Source organism: Miniopterus natalensis, chromosome 21 (genome assembly GCF_054644295.1).
Source record: "Miniopterus natalensis isolate mMinNat1 chromosome 21, mMinNat1.hap1, whole genome shotgun sequence".
In the NCBI taxonomy this organism is placed as follows: domain Eukaryota; kingdom Metazoa; phylum Chordata; class Mammalia; order Chiroptera; family Miniopteridae; genus Miniopterus; species Miniopterus natalensis.
The window spans coordinates 5,027,073-5,053,366 of record NC_142101.1 but is presented as its reverse complement, the minus strand read 5'-3'; the positions used below and the strand labels follow the sequence as shown (position 1 = coordinate 5,053,366).

General features: G+C 47.7%; 1 protein-coding gene across 1 annotated transcript; it reads right to left on the bottom strand.

Moving 5' to 3' along the window:
• Positions 1-292: 292 nt before the first annotated feature.
• GNG4 (G protein subunit gamma 4) lies at positions 293-25,702 on the bottom strand. The gene is made up of 3 exons (XM_016199862.2): positions 25,620-25,702; positions 21,613-21,720; positions 293-1,658 (listed from the first exon to the last, which is right to left on the bottom strand). The coding sequence occupies exons 2-3, from the start codon at positions 21,709-21,711 to the stop codon at positions 1,530-1,532; spliced, it is 228 nt and encodes a 75-aa protein (XP_016055348.1). The 5' UTR covers positions 21,712-21,720; positions 25,620-25,702; the 3' UTR covers positions 293-1,529.
• Between the last annotated feature and the right edge of the window lie 592 nt (positions 25,703-26,294).

Here is a 26,294-nt window from a genome sequence, read left to right as displayed (position 1 = left end):
GCCGGCCCTCCAACTGAACCATGCGCCTTTGCAGTCACGCATCCCTCCTTATATTATATGACATCTCGGCATTTAGCACACTTATTTGTTTTAAATGGTAACCACAGCTTTCCTCTCTGTGTCCTCGACAGAACGCAGGAGGTGTCATCACCACTATCCCCATTCTGCAGGTTAGAACATTTAAGAAACAATGTCTTGCTCACACACCATGTCCCATCAGGACCAGGGACAGAGGCAGTTTCCAAACAGAGACTAGAATCAACTTAGACAACGCACTCTCTGCTCTGTGTCTTCGTTCTGCAGGGTGGTTTGAGTTTGCCTGGGAAGGGCCTGCAAGTTCATGTCAGGAAAACCAAGAGGCTGTCTACCCTTCCACTGGGGCCTCCACGTATCATCGCCCATCAACGACAGGAACACGGGCCGGGCGTGCACCTCATGGCAGAGGGGGAGAGACGGGTGCTGCTGAGCAGGCCGCGGCCACAGTGCTTCACAGAATCTCTCAGGTTGCTCCAGGTCGACCTGGAGGGCAGTGTAGCCCAGGGGTTCAGGCAGGGCTCTGGGGCCAGGCTGCCTGCCCTCAAGTCCCAGGTTTCCTGTTTACTGTCTATAACCCTGGGGAAGCGACATCATCTTCCCGTGCCTCAGTTTCCCTCTCTTTAAAACAGATATGCTCATGGGATTTATTTATTGTTGGAAGATTACATAAGTGAATACTTGTCAATGCCCAGATCTGCTGTCCCTGTGACTCATCCCTCCGGGGCAGGGCCACCATGGTGAAACCCCCAGGCCGTGTTGAGCCTAGAGTGGCCTTTACTCACACCGCCCGTGTCCAAAGCCCCAAGAAGGAGCCAGACAGGAGGGAGTGGGAAGAGGTGTCGTTGGAGAGGGGAGATGGCACCCTTCACAGCTGGAGTCACATGTACAGCATCCCCCGCATCTGTACTTGTAGAGGGACCACCTCCGGAGTGGTCAGTGACACTCAGTGGGAAACAGGGCCTGGGCCCCTGGCCACATGTGTTAAGAAAACTGTCACTGCTGTGGGTTGTTTCCTTTTTAATAGGATGGTGGAAAAGCAGAACTAGGGACCTTCCAGAACTTTCTCCAGGGAAGGAGATGAAAGTTTTACTCACGTATTTTAGTTGGTCCAATGCTCTTATCTGATGCTGAATGATGAGAATGGGGGATTCTTGGGTATAGTTTTTCAATAAATTATCCACTGAAAGGTGTTAACTTGATGTATTTAAACTTGGGAACTGATGTTTAAATATTTAAGCCCTTAAATCCATACTTATTTTTACTTGGCACATTTGTTATTTGGCTACAAAAATGTCTGCTGTCTTGGCCAATAATGCAAATAACATGAAAATGAAAAGAAAAAGTGAAACTGATGCAATGAAGACACCAAGGGACAGACAAAACCGGCCCCCACGGTCGTGGCTGGGCAGGATGGGCAGGGATGGAGGGGGCTCCCTAAAGCTGCGCATGCGGGTCCCCAGGGGTGGTCCAGGAAGGAGGCTCTTCACCCAGAGTCAGAGGATGGTACAGAAGAACTTCTTCTCTCGGAACGGGTTTTCTGACGCAGGCACGGGGACGATCAGAGGGTCCTCCCGGGCGTGGGCCTCACAGTACGCCAGGAGGTCTGCAGCTGCCTGGGACACCTGTGGGGGCACAGCACAGGCGCAGGGTTAGGCCAGTCTGAGTGGCCCTGTGGAGGTGGACAAGCCCGAGGACAGGCTGTGCTGTGTGCACGGCCAACGGCAAGGTCATGCTCAGCCTGGGGCGAGGCTTTGTGCAAACCCGAGGAGACGAGTTTTGACATCTGCCTCCAAGGGAAGAGCCTCTGCTCCAGGCTGCAGGTCACCACCTGCAGGACCGGGGCCAGGAGGGAGAGGAGGGGAGGCTCCGGGCCAGCAGCCCACGATCACTCTGCTAAACCATTTCTAGACAAATAAAGCAAAGGGCTGACCATGGCTGAGCCAGTGTGACTGGGTTTTTATTATTATCATTAACTGTCTCGTTGTAATCCACTCTCATGGCCATCACAGAGACACTCTGTCCTTCTCAGTACAATGCATGCTATAAACAGTTTATACAGAACACAGCACATACGCCGCGTGGTTGGTACAGGCACACAGCGTTTAACTCGAACGGCCACTGCCCTGGCCAGAAGGCTCGCTCCCTCTGTCTTCCTTCCAGGCTAATCTGAAGGCTGTGGACAACGGCAGCTGTGCACTGAACCAGCCCGGAGCTGAAGGCCAGGAGCCCCGGCGGAGGGGCGGAGGGGCGGAGGGCAGGCGCGGAGGAGTGTTTGCTGAGAGGCAGATGAGGTTACCGGCTCCCTGCCCTCATGGTCTGTGTCACGAGCCAGGCAAGTAAACAGCCTGGACAGGAGCCCTCCTGCCGGCGAGGCTGTTCCCAGCCAGTGCTTCAGAGGCTGTGGCGGTAACAGTCCAATGAGACCCTTGCAGTGCATTGTCTCAGTCTTCTCCAGAGTGACAAGAACACTCCATAAATGAATGAAACAATGTAGGTACAGCCTTCAGTACATACAAGCCACACACAGTCCCTCTAGGTTTTATAAATGGGCCCATTTCCAAAATTTTACAGAAATCTTCTGATGTCCAGCCCAGACCTACCACTTTAGCAGTGGGTAGAATCCTACAAATAACTGCAGTAGAGATATATAATGAATTTTTCCCTCAAATAAAACAACTAAAAGTTAAGCTGATGAGTCAATCTAAACCCTGACAAAGTCTACATTTGTTGGGAGCTTTCAGTTCTGTCTTTGCCCCTAAGCTGACTGTGTGACCTTGGGTAAGTAACTCAACCTCTCTGAGCTTCAGTTTTCTCATCTGTAAAGTTCAGGAGAGTTAGATATCTCTAGGGTCCCTTTAACTCTAAAAGTTTACAATTTTATCCCTAATTGCACCAGTGTTTCAGATCCTAAGTAAGTGTATGTGGGTGATGGGGGTGTTTGGAGTCTGCAGTGGTTTACGGGACACCCACGCAGGAATCTCCCAGGGGAGGACCAGCCTGCAGGGAGCAGGGAAGTGCCCCTGGAGACCAATGCAGCTGTGACGGGCATAGAAGAGGACTGGAATGGCAGTGAGAGCAGCGGTGTGGGGCAGGGAGCCCGGGAGGCTGAGCCCTGCATGCAGCCTGCTTGCTGCCACCTTCCAAACCAAAGCCAAGCTCTGTCCCCACGGCCTTAGTCATGGCCTCCCCCTCCCTACTCCAGGCTTCTCGACCTGCCTCCTCCATGGCTACCACGTTAGGATGACTACTGGATTCATCTAGCGGCGCCCTGGGCAACCACTGAGAACTGGGGGCTGCTGGCCAGGCCACAGACACAACAGGCTGCAGCGTCAGCCCACACCTTCCTCTTCTAAGAGCCACTGTCCTCTGAGACCTATTGGGCCTCAGTCCCTGACTCCAGTAAGTGCTTCCAGATGGTCAATTTAGAAATGCCTTACCTGCTCACCATCCCCTCTCCAGTTTCACTGTTCCCATCGATTTCATTTCTTTGGACATGCCTCTGTTTATTCTGAATCCTCTATAAACCTCATTCTCTCACCCAGGAAGTACTTACTGAGAGGATATAGGGGAAAGAACAGGACAAGATTTTTGCCTTCTAGAAGATCTAGATGAGAAGACTCAACAGTTATAAAGATACTACAATAGTTGGCATTATTATATAAAGAACAGTTGCACATCAGTGTGGAACCATGATGGGGAAGGAGACAGGGGCCTCTGACAACCCATCCAGTCCTGCACAGTGGCAGTTACCTCGGTAAACCTGTGCCCTTTATTTAGAGGCTGGTCCCCAGGCTCTGGGCCCAAAAACACAACTTTCTGGCTAGGAGCAGGCCACCTCCTGCAGCCGATCCATGTTACACAAGTTTAAGGGACAGCTGTATAAAACCATTAATAAAAGTAGCAGCTGACAGTTGCTGAGTGCTCGACGTGCCAGGCATGGTGCTAGTTGCATCATTGCGTGCATTACCTCATTTAACTCTTCTAAGTAACATCTTTAAAGCCAATTTTCACATGAGGAAACTGAGGCACAAATGTTATAAATATGCTCAAGGTCACTTATCAAGTAAGACTTTGAAGGTAAGCAGTCTGGCCACAGAATCTACGTTCCTGTGGCTGCCTGATTAATTAATCATGGAAACCAGAACTGCCGAGTGCTGGAATGTTCTGTCTGCTGGGCCAGCAACTCTCTCCTTATAGACAAGCTGCCTGGGAACTCACATGACCAGAAGACAACTCTTGTACCTGAAGTTTCTTAGGTTGTTCCATTTACCCTAACAGGTAAATCTCCTTGCTGGGACCCGCTTCCCCTCCCCCACACCCTGGCCAAAGTCACTTCCTCTAGCTGTGATTTACACACTGTTAGTATTTAAACAAGGAGGCCGTGCTACTGAGGTGGCTCTGCCTTGGCTGCCCATGTAAGCGGATTAAAACCTAAGCCAGGGTCAGGGCCCTTCCCGGAATCTGAGAAGGTGAAACTTTAGAACAACCAATCACAAATGGCCAGTTAGGCTTTCCTAAATAAGCTAACCAACTTAAGCTATAACTAATAAAATAATTTCTTTGCTTTGTTTCCACTTCTTCTCTGTAGAAACCTTGCCCCAGCTCATACTGGTGGGGCACTTCTAACCACCTTTGGTTTTGTGCTGCCTGATTCCAATCAATGTGTGTTCAAGTAAACTCTTGAAAAAAAATTTTAGTGTGCCTCAGTTTATGTTTCACCAGCACCATCCACTGGTCCGAAGTTGACCTGCTAATTTATAATTACACCTTCCTTCTCGATCAGTTTACTCGTTCAGATGCTTGTCAGTATCGAATCCTACAAATCAGCTGTCATCTCTGAACATAAAATAGATGATTCATGTTCAAAGAGAAAATTTAATTCTGGTTGGAAGCTTAAAACTCCTGTACTATGTAGACTTTCTCACCAAACCTCAAGTCTGCTTTCCCTAAGGTGCTCTGTTACAAATTGCCCAGAGCATCCCTGCCTCCTTTCCTTACTACTGAACTGTTAAGAGCTATAACAGAATTTGAAAAGAACTGCAAGATCCAAGATGGAAGCAGCCTAGGTGGATGTTATGTTCACCTCCTCCCAGGACCAAACTAGAATTACAACTAAAATACAAAACCATCAACCTTAATAACCAACTGAAGACTAGCTGAATAAACGTCTTATAACAAAGGACTTAGGAAAAAAGCCACATCGAGACTGGTAGGAAGGGTGGAGATGTGAAATGAGCTGGTCCCACTCCCACGGGCAGAGGCTGAGGTTCCAGAGGGATATCTCAGCTGCAAAGGCACCCCCTCAGGAGCACTGGGGTATCAGCCCAGAGCACCAGAGCTGGGAAGAGGCATAACATCTGGCTGTGAAAATCAAAGAGAATTCTGTCTAGAGATATAGGCGCCCTCCAAAAGGGCCAACACACAAAATCTCATTTGTGGCCACTCACCCTGGGCTCCAGTGGAGGGGAGGTGGAGCAGACTGAAGTCATGTGAGGAGAGACTGGTTTGTGGCTCTTGGGAGAGAGCTGAGATGACAGCTGTCAGGATCCATATACTGAGTCCCTCTCCCACACTTCAGACACCATCTTTCTATGGAGCACTCCAGCAATTGCCCCAACCTCTGAAATCCCTGTCACCCCACCCTGTGGTGCTCACAACTTGCTGAGGAATCAGCTGCCTGAATTGGGATGTAGATGTCTGGGCAGACTCAGGGGGTATCAGTATCTAAGTGGTGGGGCTTTAGGGCAGAGGCCATTCCCCCCATTTTCCTGTGAATCTGACTGGTACTTCTCCCTCATGGGAGATTCTCTAGCCCCATCTTCTGGGCTCCAGATGGCTCCACCCTCTTGATTCCTGGTCATCCTACCCTGCAAGTTCCGGGCAGAATCCAGGACAGACTGAGTTGTGGCCTCTGGGGTGGCGGCCATACCTCCCACCTTTTCTCAAGACTGACCAGCACCTTCCCCTCATGGGAGATCCATTAGCCACACCATTCTGACTTCCAGAGGTACTGCCTTGTTGAGTGCAGGCTCCTGACAGAATCATGGACAGACTGAGTTGTGTGGCTCTAGGATGGGGGCCATTTTCCCCCACATACCCAACTGGTGCAGAGCCCTCCCTTCACATGGCCAAATCTTGGTCTGTTTGGGCCTGATAAATACTGCTGGTCTCACCTGACAACTTCCTCAGACCCTGATATGCCTGTAGGTGGCAGCTAGACTTGGTATACCCTGGAAAATTTGCTGAGTGGCCTCAGACCCAGCACTGGCACTGAGTTTGAACCTACATCAATTTGGTGAACACCACTTGCTCCTGCCTAGTGACTCATTCAGAACCTATTTCATGCAACTTGAGTACTGCCAGAGGCTCTTTCAGTGACTGAGCCTATCAGGCATTTAGCATGCAAAGCAGGCAGAGGTAGATCTTGGGGTGCCTTGGCACTTTTTCTGACCTGCCCCTGGGCCCGGTGCTGGTAAAAGCCAGCCTTTGTGCACAGCTTGGTCCTTCCCATGCACCCCAGTCCCAGCAGAGGCAGCCACAACTGTGGATCACTTTATAGCCTTCATACAGTCACAGGCAGTCTCTAACACTGGCCTGTACCAGAGTCCCTCCCAAGAGGCCCCAGGACCAACACACCCAGTGTGCAGCTTCAGACAACATCAGAACAGGATCCAACTAGCTTCACAAGTGGCATATCCAAAGGAAGATCTTGGCAGACACCAAACCAGCTGAAGTTAATTCTATTTCACATAGTCAGAACCTGCACAGCAGCTTGTACACTGTGGTCTGGGTCAATCCTCGCCTTCAGCCAGCCTGAGGGTTGACTTCAGGCACAAAATGGCCAATAGCAACCAAGACACAATTACAACAGGAGGGCCCACATAACCCATACAAGAGACATTCCTGGAGCACCCAGATCAGGTGACCAAGGAAATTGTGCCACTGGACCCCAAGGACATCTACAATTTAAGGCCACCCCATGAAGACTGAAAGTGATAGCAGACCTACCTAATACATAGAAACAAACACAAAGAGGCAGCCAAAATGTGGAGACAATTTCCAGAAAAACATCTAAATGAAATGGAGGCAGGCAATTTAACAGATATAGACTTCAAAAAAATGGTTATAAGGATGCTCAAGGAACTTAGTGAGAAGTTTGACAAAGAGATAGCAAGCATAAAAAAGCACTTAGACACCATAAAAAAGAACCAGTCAGAAATTAAGAATACAACATCTGAAATGAAGAATACACTAGGAGGAATAAACAGGAGGTTGGATGAAGTAGAGATCGAATCAGCGATTTGGAAAACAAGGTAGAAAAAAAAACATCAAATCAGAGCATCAAAAAAAAAGAGTTTTTTAATAATGAGGATAGTTTAAGGAACCTTAGGAACAACATGAAGCATAAGAGCATCCACATCATAGGTGTACCAGAAGGACAAGAGAGGAGAAGAAGTTAAGAACCTATTTGAAAAAATAATGGCTGAAAAATTCCTTAACCTGCTGAAGAAAAAGACAAAATTGACTTCAAAACAAAGCCCATAATGAGTGACAAAAAAGGACATTACATAATGCCAAAGGGATCAATCCAATAAGAGAATATAACCCTTTCAAACATTTATGCACTCAACCTAGGAGCACCTAAATATATAGAGCAAATCTTGATGGACATAAAGGGAGAGATTGACAGTGATATAGTCATACAGAGGATTTTAACACCCCTTGGACATCAATGGATAGATCTTCCAGATAGAAAATCAACAGGAAACCAGTGGCCTTAAATGACACAGTAGATCAGGTATATTTAATTGATATCTTCAGAGCATTTCACCCCAGATAGCAGAATACACATTCTTTTAAGTGCACATGGACCATTTTTTAGTATAGATCACATGTTAGGATATAAAACAAGTCTCAGTAAATTTATGAAGATTGATATCATATCAAGCATCTTCTCTGACCATAATGGCATGAAAGTAGAACTCAATCACAAGAAAAAGCTGAAGAACAAACAAAATAACATGTTATTAAATAATGAATGGTTTAACAATGAGATCATGGAAGAAATAAGAAAATGAGAACACAAAAACCCAAAATATATGGGACACAGCAAAAGCAGTTCTAAGAGGGAAACTCATAGCATTACAGACCTATATCAAGAAACAAGAAAAATCTCAATAAACAATTGAATTTTTCACTTAAAGGAACTAGAAAGAGAACAACAAAGCCCAAAGTGAGTAGAAGAAAGGAAATAGTAAGGACCAGAGCAGAAATAATGTCTTAAAAAAATACAAAAGATCAATGAAACCAAGAACTGGTACTTTGAAAATACAAACAAGATTGACAAACCTTTAACCAGACATATCAAGTAAAAAAGAGAGAGGACCTAACTAAATAAAATCAGATAAAAGAGACATAACAACCAACACCACAGAAATACAAAGATTGTAAGAAAATACTATGAGCTACTATATGCCAACCAATGAGGATAAAATGGATAAATTCCTAGAAATATACAATCTGCCAAAACTGAATCAGGAAGAATCAGAATACCTGAATAGACTGATTACAATAATGAAATTGAAGCAGTAATTTAAGAAAATCCCAATAAACAAAAGTCCTGGACTTGATGGCTTCACAGATGAATTTTATCAAACATTCAAAGAAGAACTAACACCTATCCTTCTTAAACTAGTCCAAAATATTCAAGAAGAGGGAAGACACCCACATCCATTTTACGAGGCCAGCATTATCCTAATTCAAAAACCAGATAAAGACACTGCAAAGAAAGAAAATTATAGGCCAGTATCCATGATGAAATAGATGCTAAAACCCTTAAGAAAATATTAGCAAACTGGATCGAGCAATACATTAAAAAGATCACACACCATGATCAAGTAGGCTTTATTCTGGGGATGCAAGGTTGGTATAATATCCACAAATCAATAGATGTGATACATCACAAAAAGAAGAATAAAAACAAGATCATATCAATAGATACAGAAAAAGCATTTCATAAAATCCAGCACGCATTTATAATAAAAACTCTCAGCAAAGGAGGAATAAGGGACCATACCTCAATGTAGTAAAGGCCATATATGAGAAACCCAAGCCAACATCATACTCAATAGGCAAAAATTAGAAGCGTTTCCCCTAAGATCAGGAACAAGATAGAGATGTCTGCTTTCACCACACTTATTCAACATAGTACTGGAAGTTCTAGCCACAGCAATCAGACAAGAAGAAATAAAAGGCATCCAAACTGGAAAGGAAGAAGTAAAAATGTAATTATTTGCAGATGACATAATACTGTATACAGAGAACTGTAAAGATTCCACCAAAAAACTGCTAGAATTGATAAATAAATTCAGTAAAGTATTTGGATACAAAATAAGTATCCAGAAATCAGTTGCATTTTTATACACCAGTAATGAACTATCAGAAAGGGAAACTAAGAAGACCATCCTATTCACAATTGCTTTAAAAAATAAAATACCTAGAAATAAATTTAACCATGGATGTAAAAGTATACTTGGAATTTGATAAGACACTGAAGAAAGAAATTGAAGAAAATACAAATAAGTGGAAGCATATTCCACGTTCATGGATAGGAAAAATTAACATCATTAAAATGTCCATAGTACTCAAAGCAATCTATAGATTCAACCCAATTCCTATGAAGATCCCATTAGAGTATTTCACAGAACTAGAACAAATATTCCAAAAATTTATGTGGAACCACAGAAGACCCCAAATACCCTCAGCAATCTTTAGAAAGAACAAATTTGGAGGAATCTTGCTACCTGAAATCAAACTATATGACAAGGCCATAGTAATCAAAACAGCAGGTACTGGCATAAAAATAGACATACAGACCAATAGAACAGAATAGAAAGCCCAGAAATAAACCCATGTCTTTATGATCAATCTGACAAAGGAGGCAAGGGCATACAATGGGGTAAAGATAGTCAATTCAAAACATGATGTTTGGAAAGTTGGACAGATACATGCAAAAAAATGAAACTAGACCACCTTCTTACACTATATACAAGAAAAAATTCAAAACAGATTAAAGACCTAAATGTAAGACTCGAAACCATAAAGATCCTAGAAGAAAATATAGGCAGTAAAAAATGGACATTTCTTGTAGCAATATTTTTTCTGATGTCTTCTTGAGCAAGGAAAACAAAAGAAATAATAAATGAATGGGACTACATTAAACTAAAATGTTTTTGCATAGCGAAAGAAACCATCAACAAAATGAAGAAACAAATTTCAGAATGGGAGAACGCATTGGCCAATTATACATCTGATAAGGGGTTAATATCCTAAGTTTATAAAAAACTTATAAAACTCAACACCAGAAAAACAAACACTTCAATTAAGAAAAGAACAAAGGACCTGAATAGATACTTTTCCAAAGAGGACATACAGATGGCCAATAGACATGTGAAAAGATGCTCACAGTCACTAATCCTCAGAGAAATGCAAAATAAGCCCGGCCGGGTGTGGCTCAGCGGTTGAGCGTCGGCCTAGGATCCAGGCGATCGGGGTTTGATTCCCGGTCAGGACACATGCCCGGGTTGCGGGCTCGATCAATGACTCTCTCATCATTGATGTTTCTAAACTCTCTCTCTCTCCCCCTCTCCTTTCCGCTGTCTGAAATCAATAAAGATATATTTTTAAAAAAGAAAAAAAAAGAAATGCAAAATAAAACCACAATGAGATATCATCTCACACCTGTCAGAAGGGCTATCATCAATAAATTAACAAACAACAAGTGTTGGTGAGGATGTGGAGAAAAGGGACCCCTCATACAATATTGGTGGGAATACAGATTGTTGTGGCCACTGTGGAAGGCAGTATGGAGTTCCCTCAAAAAATTAAGGATGAAACGGCCTTATGACCCAGCAATTCCATTTCTGGAAATATATCAGAAGAAACCAGAAACACTGATTCAAAAGAATATATGCACCCCTATGTTCACAGCAGCGTTATTTACAACAGCCAAGATCTGGACACAGCCCAAGTCCCATCAGTAGATCAGCGGATAAAAAAGCTGTGGTACATTTACACCATGGAATACTATTTGGCCATAAAAAAGAAGGAAACCTTACCTTTGCAACAGCATGGATGGACCTGGAGAGCATTATGCTGAGTGAAATAAACCAGTCAGAGAAAACAAATACCATACGATTTCACTTATTGTGGAATCTAATGAACATAATAAACAAAATAGAAACAGATTCATAGATACAGAAACTGACAGCTACTAGAGGGGAGAGCGTTTGGGGAGGCTGGGTGAAAACGTGAAGGGATTAAGCAGAAATAAAACTTCATAGACACAGATAACAGTATGGTGGTTACCAGAGGGAAAGGGGGGTAGGAGCAGGTAGAGGATGGTAAAGGGGGATAAATGTTGATGGAAGGAGACTGACTTGGGGTGGTGAACACAGTACAGTATATAAACGATGTATTACAGAATTGTATACCTGAAACCTATGTAATTTTATTAACTAATGTCACCCCAATAAATCCAATAAATATTTAAAAAGATAAAGAAAAAAGGAAAAAAAGAAGAATCGGCATCCTGGGAACAACTGTGGAGTTTTACCATTACATTTCAGAGGAAAAGAGGTGATTAAAACAGCCCAAGTTAGCACAGAATCCCGGTGGTTGCACTATAATTACAAGCTTCAATGATGGGAGAAAATGTTGCAATTACTATAGTCACATTCCATGACAAGGCAGATGACATAATTGCTATTCTGGCGGTGACAGCCCTGCATTTATTCTGCGCATCTAAGCAGAGCGCCTCACACCAATTTTCAGCAATCCTGGTTTCTTTAACAATACTACTTGGAATCAATTACAAGCATCTTTGATGTCTCTTCCTGTCCTCCCTCCGCCCCAAGAAAACAAAGCAGCATTATAGTTGAGAGCACAGCCAGGTTGCAACCCCCATGGTGATGGTATCTCTGACAAGGTCAAACTTGGTGCTCACTCCAACAGAAGAAATCCTCTGCTGGTCACCCCAGTGACCCCTCAGGGCATTACAGGTCTATGTCTCACCTCTAAGTTCTGAGCCAACACTGCATGGTGAATCCTTGTGAAATTTGTTTTTTCTTCTTCTAACATTCGGAAGTATTTGAGATTAACACACAGTTCCTCAGGGCAACCTCTAGATACTTCTATATTACGATGCCATGTACTGAATGCTTGTGTCCCCCCAATTCCTATGTTGAAGTCTAAATCTCCAGTGTGATGGTGTTGGTGCAGGAGGCCTTGGAGGTGATTAGGTCATGAGGGTGGAGCCCTCATGAATGGGATTAGTGCCCTTATAGGAAGAGACACCAGAGAGGATCTCTTGCTGTTCCAGCCATGTGAGGCCACAGCAAGAAGATAGCTGGCCATCCGGACACGAGGAAGAGAGCATCCGACACAGAACCTGACTGTGCTGACACCCTGATCTCTGACTTTCCAGCCTACAGAACTGAGAAAAGGGTTTCTGTTGTTTGAGCCGCAGTCTGTGGTGTTCTGTTATAGCAGCATGAACTGGCTAAGACATATGGCTTCCAGCAGACTCCAGCAACAACTTCCTGTTGAGCTGGATCAATACAGGCAATTCTCAATAGTTGGTAAATGGCCTGTATGGGGAGAAGCTTCTGCTCACCCACTGGGTCCTCAGCCAAGAGAGCATCTAGCTGGGAGTGGGGATGTATGTGAATAAATGAGTAATCTAACAGAGAGTCCCTCTCTGAATTCTAAAGTCAAGTGTCCAAAATAATGGATTCCCTACTGTTCACTATAATCAGCATAAAGGTGTGTTTTTTTCACATGAAAAGTTAATTGCACATTGAGAGGTAAATCTAGGGTGCTTGAGGGAGTTTTAATGTTCCCAAGTTAACCCAAGTAAGAGCTGTTAATCCATGGCCTTCACCATGGGAAGAGCACAGCCCTCACTTACCTTGTTTAGAATGACCCAGACCCAACTTGACCTCGACGTAATCAAACCCTTTCAACAGGCTGGCACATGTCCTATCTGACTCTGACCACCCCGCTCCAAAGCAACAGCTCTGTCACTGTACAAATTCACCAAGAGCAGCTTACTCAGTGATAGAAGCTAGTGAGTCACTCAGGAGGTTTCTGGGACTTAGAGGTGAAACAGGTAGGTTCTAGCTCTAGAGGGTTCTAGAAAGCCAGTGGCATCTCTAGAGAGGAAGCGTGGGGCTGACTGTGGGTCAGGAAACAATGTCCCTGGCTGAGCTGTCCTCAGCATTAACGAGCCGGGTCATCCCGGGCAAGACCTGCTGGCCTGTGGCTAAGTGATATAACGGGGGCTGTTCCACATGCTGTGGCATGTTGTTACGTCATTACTCTCCAAAAGGGTGAAAGGGTGTGTGAGAAACAGAAGGGGAAGTCTCTCGGGAATTACCGGGGTGGCGCCCCTAACCGCACACCCCCTCCAAGCGCAGGGGCCCCTTTGCTTTTCCAAATGCACCTTTCGGCTTCTTATGTTCTACTTTGATTTAATTCAAAGGTTTTTCTCCTTTTATCTGATACCTGTTCTAGAACTGTTCATTTATATCCCCTTGTCTTTGAATTTATTTCTAAATTTGACTGTAGAAAAGTATCCTCTGGATTGTTTAATTTCGAGGGGACGAACATTTCAGGTCAAGGACGGGAAAAGGAGGGAAGGGTTAAGCTGAACTGGAAACTAGCAAAGCTGGCGTGAGAAGGGCGCCCGGAGTTCAGCCCGACACGCGGCAAGGCAGCTACACGCACGGCCTCTGGACTTCTGGCTGGGTCAAGTGCCCTAATTTCTATTTATTTTTAGGGATTAAGCAAAAAGCAAAAAAAAAAAAAAACCCAACAAAACTTAATAGACACAGGCCATAGTACGGAGATGACCAGAGTGGTTCTTTCTAACTTAACCTCATTAACCGTCTTAATCACATCCCTTCCCTGGACTTCACCAGGGCCTTTGAATCCTCTGCCGGTGACCTGTCAGAACATGATCATCTCCCTGATCTCGCTCTTTTCCCACTTTAACCCTTTGTTTTTCAGGTAGCAAATGTTTGTCTTACTTTGTTAATTGGAAAATTTTTACCACATAAACAATTTTAAATGCAGTCAAACTTTTACTTTATGAGCTGGATTTTGTGGTAAGTTTGGCCTTTCCAAGCTCATATTATAAAATGTTTGCTCCTATTTCCCTAGTACTTTTATAGCTTTGTTATATTTAAATCTTCAATCCAAGTACACACTGAATTGTGTCCCCCAAAACTCAGATGTTAAAGCCATAACCCCCAATGTGACTGATATGAAGGTAGTGCCTTCTGGGGGGTAACAGAGGTTAAATGAGGTCACAAGGGTGAGGCCCTGGTCCCATAGGACTGGGTATGTTTATAAGAGGAAGAAGCACCAGAAAGCTCCTTCAGGTGAGCTCAAAGGACAGGCATTGCGAGGAGCTGTCTGCAGCCAAAGAAGAGGGGTCTCACCAGACATCAACTCTGTGGGCACCTTCATCTTCCAGCCTCCAGAACTGCGAGAACATCAGTTTCTATTGTTTAAGCCACACAGTCTGGTATTCTGTGCAGGCAGCCTGAGCAGACGAACACAACCCATCTGAAATTTATCTGGATAAAATCAGCGATGTATGCAGCTTCACTTATTTCCCAAAGTGGAGCAATTCCCAGCAACATTTACTATCAATCTGTTGTCCCTGATTTGAGATGCCATCGGATCACAATCCAGATTCCCACACTTGGGTCTGTTAGGGACTCCCATTCTGTTCAACTGGTCTGTCTATTGCTAAAGGAGTGTCATAAATCTTTAAATATTACGACTTTTTACACATTTTCATACCTGGAAAGAAAATTCTATACATCTTCCTCATCGAACACTTATACTTGTTTTTTCAAAAAATAAACGTCCTGGATACTCTCATTCATTTATTCATCTAATTGAATTTTAGAATAATTTAAAGTTTTCTTTCTTCAAAAACAGAGATAGAATTCTGATTAGATTTGCACTAAATTTACATGCTAATTTAAAGACCATAGACACTTTTGCAGAATCGACTCTACCTTTTTCCTTTTCCCAAGCCTTCCTTTAGGCCCTTTTATGTTTTGAGTGCTTTTAAAAATTATGTCTTATACATTTATATATGGCATTTCCAAAATCACTTTCATTGTTTGAGAGATGGTTTTAAAACATTACTCAGGCTTATATTTGATTCCTCACCATTAGTGTCATTGCATATGGTTCAAGAATGTGGCATGAGCCGTTTCTGCTTTTTAGAATGTCCTGAAGTGTTCTATGAGTGCTGCTTATAGAAAAGTGTTCTGGGTAGTTTCTGGATAAAATTATATTTGTATCACATATGTATACATATCAGACAGAAGATAAATAACTACATATTGATAAATTAATAAGACACAGGTCTACTATTCAGGGGTGGGCAAAAGTGGGTTTACAGTTGTTTGAATGGAAAATAACACAATAATTAATACATAATAATACAAGAATAAAGTCTGTTTCACGTACTTACAACTGTAAACCCACTTTTGCCCACCCCTGTATATATGTATTAATTTAATTTATCAATATTTGCTTACTTGCCTTTTGTCTAGTTTATCCAACAAGGACTGGGAAACGCATACTAGACTCTTACCCAACTTGTCAATTTTTCCTGACATCTCCTCATATTTTGCATTGTGTATTTTTGATATAATTGGGTTCTATGGTAAAACTATGTTCAACTTTGTAAGAAAACTGCTGAACAGCCTTAGAAAGTGGCTGTTCTATTCTGCATTCTCACCAGCAATGAATGCGAGTTCCTGTTGCTGCACATCCTTGCCAGCACTCTGTTGTCAGGGTTTTAGATTTTTGCCGTCCCATTAGGTGTGTAGTGGTAGCTTGTTGTTGTTTTAATTTGTAATTCTCTAGTGATATATGATGTCAAACATCTTTTCATATGCTTCTTTGTCATCTGTATCTTCTTTGGTGAGGTGTCTGTTCAGATCTTCTTTGATTTCGCTCTTGAGTTTTGTAGTCTTTCACATATAAATCTTACATATTACTTTCAGCCTGAGTCACTTTATTTTCAGTTAATGACTAATGCAAAATATATTCTGTTTTTTAAATTAAATCTGAGAGTCTAAATTAGTTGTCCCACTTAGTACTTATTATTAAGATAGATATATTTAGTATTGCTTCTGTTGTTTTATTTTATTTATTTATTTTTTTAAAGTATTTTTAATGTTATGCACTCTGAGATTACTTGAGTTTTGACTGTTTAAGAATGTTTTAAATATATCTTTATTGATTTCAGAGAGAGGAAAGGAGAGGGAGAGAGAGAGAGATAGAAACATCAATGATGAGAGAGTCATTGATTGGCTGCCTGGCCCGCAACCCGGGCATGTGCCCTGACCGGGAATCGAACCCTGATTGCTTGGATCCTAGGTCGACGCTTAACCGCTGAGCCACGCCCGGCCGGGCCTGTTGTTTTATTTTTGCTTTTTTTATTTTTACAATCTCTTTTGTTTTCTAGTTTATGGTTTCCTTCCATGCAGAAAACTATGTGTAACCTATAATATGCAAGAAACTCTTACTAATCAATAAGAAAATGATAAGTATCACAGTAGAAAATTGGGCCAAGGCAAGGAACAGGCAATTCACTAAAGAAGAATTTAACATATGAAGTTAGTTTAACCACAATAAGAGTCACTGAAATACATGTTAAAATAATGGGGTACAACAATCAAGAAAAGGTGTGGCACAAAGGTCACGAGTGAAGTCTCCGGAGCCAGACTTCCCATCCCTGTGCTACCACCACTTTCTAGCTGCCTGATCTTGGGCAAGTTACTTAATCTCGACAAACCCCAGTATCCTTCTCTACAAAGTGGGAATGTTAGTAGCACTTACTCAGAGAACTGTTATGAGAATTGAGCAAATTTAATATAAATTTTTCAGAATAGCAGGTAGTATGCACTCAGTAAATGTTGCTTGTTCCTATTACTATTATTATTATCTATTATCAATCAAATTGGTATGGCTTAGAGAAGGGCATTGGGAACAGTTTGGGAACAAACACCTCATATTGCTGAGTAGAGTATAAGCTGGAATCACTTTTCATAGAGAAATCTGATACTGATTCAAATACTTCAGAATGTAATATAGCCTTTGGCCAAGCAATTTTCATTGTAGGAATTTATCCTAAAGGAACAATTGGACATGTGCAAGTTGTATCTACCAGTGTGCTCGCTGTAGTGTCTTAAAAAAAAAATAATACTGAACCCAGCTAGCGTGGCTCAGTGGTTGAGCACTGACTTATGATCCAGGAGATAGAGGTTCAATTCCCAGTCAGGCACATGTCCGGATTGCGGGCTCAGTCCCCAGTGGGGGCGTGTGGGAGACAGCCGATCAATGACTCTCTCATCATTGATGTTTCTATCTCTCTCTCCCTCTTCCTTCCTCTCTCTGAAATCAATAAAGATATATTTAAAATAATAATAATAATAATACTGAAAAATTGGAAATAATGAAAATGTCCAAGGATAGAAGACCAGGTTAAATAAATTATTGTACCTCAGATGATGGAGTAAAGAGATATTTAAAAATGACATTTCAGGACAGTATTTATGGACCTGGATATGTAATCACAAAATACTGCTCAATGATAAATCAGTTTACAAAAAGTAATAAATGTGCATTATACCCACAACTTTATAAAAAGAAAAGTATGTAAACAGCTAGATGGCAAACATGAAAACGTACTGGTTACAGATCATTTAGATTTTCTTCTTTATACTTTTCTATGTTTTCTAAAATTTTCTAAAATAAGTGCCATTTTGCCCTGACTGGTTTGGCTCAGTGGTTAGAACGTCGGCCTCAGACTGAAGGGTCCTGGGTTTGATTCCAGCCAAGGGCATGCATCTGGGCTGCAGGCTCGATCCTGGGCCTCGGCTGGGGTTTGCGTGGGAGGCACCCAATTGGTGTCTCTCTCACATCGATGTTTCTCTCTCCTCCCCCCTCCACTCTCTGAAAAGCAATGGAAAAAACATCCTCGGGCAAGGATTAAAGCAGTAAATGAAGTGCCGTTTTTAGGAACAGAGAAAGAGCATTCTCAAACAAGAGTCAGGGCCCGGGGAAGGGCTCCTGCGCCCGCAGCCCCCTGCAAGCTGCTGGGTTTCTGCCGCCTTCTCTGCGGAGCGTTGAGCATGCTGCCTGCTTACGTGTGCGTCAGACTCATGTCTGTGGTTTGAAAAACATCTAAACAGAGAAAGGCGAGTCTATGGAAGATATATCCTGAGCACCTAGAAACTCAACGCCCGTGTCTGTGTGTTTCCCGTCTAAAGTGCTTTCGGACCACGTATTCTCTTTTCCTCGAAGCACCGAATTATAAAACCTCAGCGTGGAAGAGGAAATGGAATATCCCTTTTTTCCTGAAGCTATTTCCCTTTTTCAAATTGTTTCCTCCAAATTTTTCTTAACTTTTACGGAGGAGTGTGACCTGGCATAATTTCCACGACGTCGCATCTTTTCTTAGTGTGACTGCCTGTCGGCAGCAGTCCCCTTCTCAGTGCCCACTTCTGCAGGCCCCGGGCCTTCACCTTCAGCACACGCACCCCCGGCTCTCTTTCCCGGCCCCCGATCTTAGGAGCCTACTGAACTCGGGCTGATACAGGACCGCTCGATTGATCAGTCAACAATCAGCCAATAAAGCCTGTGCCGACACCATCTCAGCCTAGTGGCAGCCCCTTTACAGATTGCTGGCACATCCACAGGTGTTTGAGTGGTCCAGCCGTGGGCAGGCAAGGGGGCAAACGAGAGGGCTCCGTGATGTCGCCCGGCCAGTTCTCCCTGGCAAGTCTGGCAGCTGTTTCCAGGTCACTGGCTGAGAGCTACTGGTTTCCTGAAGGTGTCTGTCCGTGCCCAGAGCTCACATGGGATGGCCCAATGTCAGCGATTCCCCTTTCCTCTGGGCAGGAGAAGCAGGCTTCCTAAAGGGTTCCAAGTGCGAGAGACGGCTCCGGAGGCCCTGCTGGAGCCCGGGTCCTGCTCCCACCTCCGTGCCTCCCCCTCGGGACACTTCTCTGCAGCCCAACTCCTCTCGGGCTGCACAGGCCGCCTCTGGAGCTCGTCTTCTCCACTTGAGCCTCCTGCGCTGCTCAGCTTGTAGCTGCCATGACTGCTCGACAAATTCTCCCTATTTGTTGATGGATGTCACATGTATGCTTTCCTGATAGGACTGCACATGGCACGAATCCCTAACAGTGAGAGAGTAAAGCTGTAGGTATTCTTTCCCTAAGGGCTAGAGCAGTTCCCCTTTCCTTTTCTTTTCCATTCCTTTTTAGGGTCCTGAGTATTATTTTCTAAGCTTTTGCTTTAGGGAAGCCATACAGGCTCTATGTCGAACCTTCCCTGTGCTGATGATAACACTGAGAACATCTATATTTTTTAGCAGCTGATGCTGGTTCTCAGAGGGGCACCACCTTTGCTGGGAAAGGCCCTGGAGAGCTTCCTGTGTTTGCTAGGGGAGCAGGTGGGCCCTGGGGAGAGGGCTGAGCGGGGGAGGTACTCGAACATTAAATGGATGAGGGTGGGGGCGCAAAGGGCGCAGAGGCCGTGTGTGTGTGCGGGGGGGTTCCTGAGCTGGCTGTGGGCCACGTGCTACAAAGGCTCCCTCCCTTCTATGCCCAACAGAATCCGGAACAAAGTCTACATCGGCCCACGTGCTTTTGTGCAAATGATGTTTTGGGGACACAAACAGGATCTCAGGATGATAGTGGGTGTTTTGGCTACATTTTCCCTTCACCAACTGCCCAGACCTCTCTGAGTTCACAGTTCCTTTTTATTACCTTTGCAACCCAAACAAGTGCTTAATGCAATGACCTTTTTCCTCTCTCCCCACGTTAACAGATCTCCCTTTCATCCTGATGAGCTGTAAACTCCTTCCCTCCCTCCCTCCACCCATCCCTCCCTCCCCCCTTCCTTCCCTCCCTCCTTCCTTCTACAGCCCTGAAGCGAAGGGTGTCTAGTGTCTAATACCATATGTGAGCGTCACACCCACTAGGACGACTATAATATAAAACAACCAAACGGAAAATAACACCTGTTGGTGCAGATGTGGAGAAACAGACCCTTGCGCATCTGTCTCTGTGGGGAAATAAAATGCCGTGGCCTCTATGGGAACCAGCACGGCGGGTCCTCAAAAAGTTGAGCGTAGACCTCCCATGTGATCCAGCAGTCCCAGTGCTGGCCGCACCCCAGAGGATGGGAAGCAGGGGCCCAAGCACTTGCACACCCATGTTCACGCAGCACCACTCACAACAGCGAGAAGGCAGAACAAGCCAGTGTCCAGCGGCAAGTGAACAGAGGCGTGAAATGTGGCCGTCCCCACAATGGGACATTGTTCAGCCACAAGGAAGGAAATCCTGGCCCCTGCTGCACTGGGAGGAACCGCGAGGACATTATGCTCAGTGAGACAAGCCAGTCACCAAAGGTGAAACCCTGTGTGATCCCGCTCACATGAACACGGGACCTAGGACAGGCGAAGTCAGAGAGACAGGAGGTACAGCAGAGGCCCGGGGTCGGGGAGCTCGTGCTTGACGAGGGGGTTCTGTCTGGAATAGCGAAGCAGCTCTGGAGGACGGGTGACCGCTGCACCGCGAGTGTCCCTTCTGGACTCCTCCCGGGCCTGTCACTGTGTGTGTGTCTCCCGCCTCCGGGGCAGTGTGCCCCCGAAGGCCCCGGGGAAGGGAGTGGCCATCCGATGGCAGCAGGAGCTGCTCTCTGGCTGTAGCTGGAGCGTGAGGGGAGGTCTCGGTGAGGGGTCTCCAGGAGGAACTGCTCGTTCTGCACAGAGGCTCCAGGAGTCGCCCGCCGCCCCGGGAATTCTGCCTTCCCTGAGTCCCAGGTGCCCGGTGAGCCCCTGGTGTTGCGTCTACAGACCGCAGAAACAGTGGCCTTGGGTCTGCAGGTGACGGGCTCCAACCCCATTACAGTCAACGGGCCTGAGCAGCATTCAGAGCCTCCTGTCTGCCTCCAAGGGGCATCTAGAGAAGGGGAGGCTTCACCGCACTTCAGCCTTCCCAGGGGAAGGGACCTCCGCCCACAGGGAGGTGAGCACCGCGGGAGGTGGGGGGCCTTCAGCACTTTCCCGAAGGACCATCTGACACACAGCGCGTGGCTCAGAGCTCGCCTCCCGAAGCACCCGTCAGCACCCAGGGCTGCCTGCCCTCAGCTCCCGGGACTGGGCGGGAGCTCACCGCTGCCTCACCCGGAGCGCCGGCCGCTCGCTGGCATGACGGCCACGCTGACCAGGGCTGGGAGGGCTGGGCCTGCCTCCAGACTCACCGCCGAGTCCCCGCGCGCTCGTCGCGGAGCTCCCGCACACGGGGCACCCGCGCCGCGGGCACGCTCGGAACGCTACGCAGCACTCGGTGGTGCGTGTCCCAGCTGCCGAGCCTGGCTGGCTGCCCTGCTGGGTGCGGTGCCACCCTCCTGGCCGGTGGGCATGAGGGGCTGCAGCGGGCGGGCGGGTGGGCGGGGGCGGCGCCGGGTGCCTACCTTCACCCTGTCCATGCAGGCTTCCATCTTGAGCTGCTCCACGGCCTTGCGGGCCTGCGAGATGCTGGTGGTGCTGTTGCTGGACATGCCCTCCTTCATCCCGCAGCCCTGAAAGCCGAACAGAAAGGGCTGCAGGTGCCGCTTTCCCAAAGGCCAGACAGCCTCCTGGGTGTCCCCATCCGCCACCCGCTGCGCGCCCGGCTGGAGTGGCTGGGAGACACGGTGCTGGGTGAGAAAAGGAGTGACCCACTGCAGTGACCATGCGTTTGTTTGGAAAGAGTCTCAGCCTGTCTGTGATGGTCCCTGTCACTTAGCTGCCCCCATGACTGTAAGTACTGCCTTCTCGTTTGTATGTGATTTCTTAGTGATAAGTCGTTCACTCCTTTAGCAACCCACGAAGCTGGCAAAACATATTACGTTTTATCAGTAAAGAAAATGCAAAACTCAAAGAAATTAAGCCAAAATTTGTGGACCCAGAAGCCAGACTCACAGCCTGGAAGCCAAGCTCAGGTCCTGCCCATAGTCTCACGTGGCCTCACCAGCGATCTATAGCTCTGAACACACGTTTTCCATGAACGAAAGTGCTTTATTACTAATTTAAAATTTTCTATCATTCCAAAAGCTTACAGGCTTTACGTTGGGAGTTTGTTTTTTTTAACTACAGCATGTGTGCATTCACACACACACACACACATGTGTGCACACACACATTCACACATATAAAAGCACATGCACACAAATGCATGCACACGCATGCACACACATGCGTGCACACACACCTCCACACAAGCACATGCACACTCACCTCCACACACAAGCACACACACCCTGTACACGCAGATACACACATGTACGCACACATACACGCATGTGCACACACATGCATACACACACAGATCTGCTTCTTTAGGAGAGGGAAGAACTCGACAAGAATGTAATAATGCCCCATGACTAACACTAACTGACCCACAAGAAGGCACATGCCCATCTAATGGGCAAGTGCTCAGAGGAGGCCTAGCCATCCTGGCCTGGGAGCTGGGGACGGTCACATAGGTGACAGTGACCTCCGATGGTGCACAGGGAGGTGTGCGGAGCCTCGGGCAGTGTCTTGGTGTGCAGGCCGCATACTGTGGGCTTGTTCCCCACTTGCCAACTATCTGGCCCAGGGAAGGCTTGATGGCAGCTTCATCTGTCCATAGGCAATTTTTAAAAACATAAAAGTTTATTATTATAAGACACAGATCAGCCACCTAAGTCAGAGCTTAACTGGTGTGTTTCCCGTCCTGGCTGGGACTTTTACTCAACAAGAAGAGGAGAATCCTGAGGAGTTGGGGGTTTGAAATCCAGGGGAGCAGCCACCAACCCACCTCCCACTTAACAGAATGTGCTTGTGTGTCCAGGTCTGTGTGTCCCTGTGTCCACATGCCTGGGGGGCTGTCCTCTGCGGATGTGTGTTGTGTGTCTGCGGCCCCGTGTGTCCACGCAAAAGGATGGAGACACAATCTCGTTCTCAGCCCTCCCCTTTTTTAGGGCTAAAATCACTGCCTCAGATCACGGTCCTCCCCCCCAGGCCAGCACCAGCCCTTCTCTCCCCCCATCACCGACTCAGGCTTTCAGGCGCTGGGGAGTCAGAGGCCACCGGGATGGCTGGGAAGGAAGCTGAGCCCGGGCCAGGAGTGAAGGACAGACAGGCCCCGGGAAGGGCGGGGGGGGGGGCTCCGCACTATGTGAGGGTGTGGGGTGCGAGCGTGTGTGAGAAGGGGGCTGACAGCACGGGAGTGCAGACGTGATGTGCACGAGCGGGAGGGCGTGGGAGCGTGCGTGACGGGCAGTGGGGTGTACGGGCGCCCCTGCGAGAGAAGGTGGGGGTGCGCATGGCCACGTGCGAGGGCGAGCGAGGGAATGCAGGTGAGGAGTGGCCGTCAGAGTGTGCGCGTGTGAGGAAATGTCGCCAGCGGGAACAGCCGCGCCTGAGCCAGGCCCAAGGGCGCGGGCGGGCCCTGACCCCACCCCGTCTCCGCCCTGTGCCTGTTGGAGAGAAGCTGTTTCCGGCACCTGCATACCCGCGCGCCACCCAGAGGGCCCCTGACCCGGCTCCTAAGTTACTAACCGCGGGGAGGGAACGTCAACGGGGGCAGGTTCCCAGTAGAGGGGCAAGGCCTGCCCCCCCCACCCCTCTGCTTGCTGCCCTCAGCACAGACCCCACTTACAGACGTCACTCTGGCCGACACTGTGCCCTGTGCATGTTCACGCTCTCTCCACGTGGCAGGTTTCTCAAATGTGTTCACTCTCTCTCTCCACATAGGTTTATCATGGCACACAAGCTGGGACCCAGCCTGTGACCACAGACCTGGCACCTGTAATTCAGCCTCTCGGTGACTCTGGCAGGTACCAGAGGGGGAGACCCTGTGGCTAGGATGTTTCCACTTTCCTGTCCCATCCTGTCACTAAATCACCTCACAAGGCGTCTCAGGTACCTGCGAGACGTGTAAAATCAGGCCTGTTTGAATTTTCCGGGGGCCCTGATGAACCCCTGGGGACCCTGATGACATGCCAGTCCCGCTCGAGAGGGCTTGGTCTGGTCCCAAGTCTGCATTTTTAACTGGCCCTGTTGTTGCTGGTCCACAGCCCACACTCTGAGCAGCTGGGCTCTGAGTCTCCCATGTTACAACCGGACGGGAACTCGGAGGTCCAGGCCCAATCCCCTTACTGTTCACGTCTGGAAACAGGCTCAGGGAGGCTGAGTAGCTGAAGTCCACCAAGCTCTCGAGTGGAAGCTTTTCCCTGGAGCTGCTCCCCACCTGGTCACCCCCCTCGCCCAGCAGGGTCTTCGGGCCAGCACAGGAGGTTACCGCCACACTCGGTCCACCCTGCTCTCCCGGGACAGCCCCTCTCCCAGTGAGGCTAACCTTGCTCGACTGGGGAGTGAGGTGGCAGGGACGCCCCCTGTCCCCTGGGGTAGGCAGGGTCACCCAGTGAGATAGCTGGTGAGGCAGGAGGACATGGATTTGCCAACTGGAGCTCAAGATGTGGCCCCTGCGGAAGTTCCTGAGCCCCTGACCACCTGGCCAGGCACCTTAGTTCCACATGGATAACCCCCTGTCCTCTGAGGCCATCCAGACGCCACACGCCTCTGTGAACTGATGAATGTCTTTCTCCGTATGTGCATGTGATATCTACACCCCTCTTGACCCAAGAGGAAGATGGAAGTGGGGACCAAGTGGAGATGGAACGGAGCTGACCCTGCACCCTGGCTGCCGCAGGACCACTGACCTGACTCACGGGTTTTAGAAGCCGAGGCATTAGAGACGAGCTGACTGCTTGGGGACGGGCTCTGCCACCACTGTGGCTGACAGCTCCTTCTCCTCACACCCCACACGGACGGGTCCCCGGGGGTTCTGAGGCTGCGCCTTGGGCACGACTCAGTAAACAGTCAGGTGGCCTGCAGGGGGGCTGCCCCAGGGCTGAGCTGATGTGGCCGGGGACAGTGTCGGGAATTGAGCCGCTGATGAGGCTCATGTGGTAGAGTGGCCGCCCGTCTCCCCGGGAGATGCCTGAGGGGCAGCTGCTGCCAGTGAGCACAGGCTCCCCTCCCCGAAGGGACCAAGCAGCCTAGACGGGAGGGAGGGTGGGTGCTGGCTAGCTGTTCTCTTCAGGGGGCACAGAGCCCGGTTTCCAGCCGAGGCCCTTCGCTGCGCCCCCCCCCCCCCCCCCCCCCGGTGGCTTGGTTCCCCTCCCACTGCTGGCCAGCAGGGGCACATCCACTCACACAGGGACGTGTGAGGCGGTGGGTAATTTGTGAAACTGGCTTCATAAGGGCCCCCATCTGTTATGGAGGGAGGCTGGGGGGGAGGACAATGACAACTGCCAGAAGAAGGTGATGTGGGAGCACCTGGCTACAGGTGAAGGGTCCTGACACTGGCCCCACCCCAGGCCCACAGGTCACTGCTGGAAAGACACCTGCTCTCCAGAGAGCGGCTCTTAGCCTGGACTCGCGACTTCCTTACCTGCTGAGAGGCGCACGGTGACAGGCCTGGGCAGGGGACAGGCTGGGCAGGCGACGGGCTGGCCGCAGCAGCAGCTGGGAGTCGTCAAGTGAGAGGCTGGCGCAGGGCACTGCTGTGAGGCTCTGAAATCACAACCAAAGATGAATCCACAGGTGCTGCGCGAGCCATGTGCCCCAGATGCCCCGGCTTCCACGGCGCCCTCTCCTCACGCTCAGCTGTCTCGGGAAGCAGGGGGATGTTCCCCCCAGAGCCCAGGGTCCCGGGAAGGTGAGCGAAAGGCGGGAAGGGAAGCCCCGCCGGACACAGCCACAGGCCGCCCGACCTGCAGCCCCACCCCATGGCTGTCCCAGCTCCAGCCAGACCTCTGCCAAACAGAAGCAGATGATTTTCTTATTAAAGATATGCCCATTGTAGAAAAAATGTTAAGACAGAGAAAATTAAAAAAAGAAAATAAAGACCGAGTGCAGCGTCTGTCCTCAGGACAACTGGTCAACATGCTGTCCTCATGTTAGAAACAGCCTGATGGCAGCCGCAGGACATTTACAGGCGGCTTTAAAGTCTCCTTAAAGCTGAGGACACTACAGAGACAACCGCCCTGCTCCCTCCCGCAGAAAGATGCCGCTGGGTGGTGGCTTGCCCTGGAGTCCTGCTGGAGGCCTGGCCCACAGGACGGCA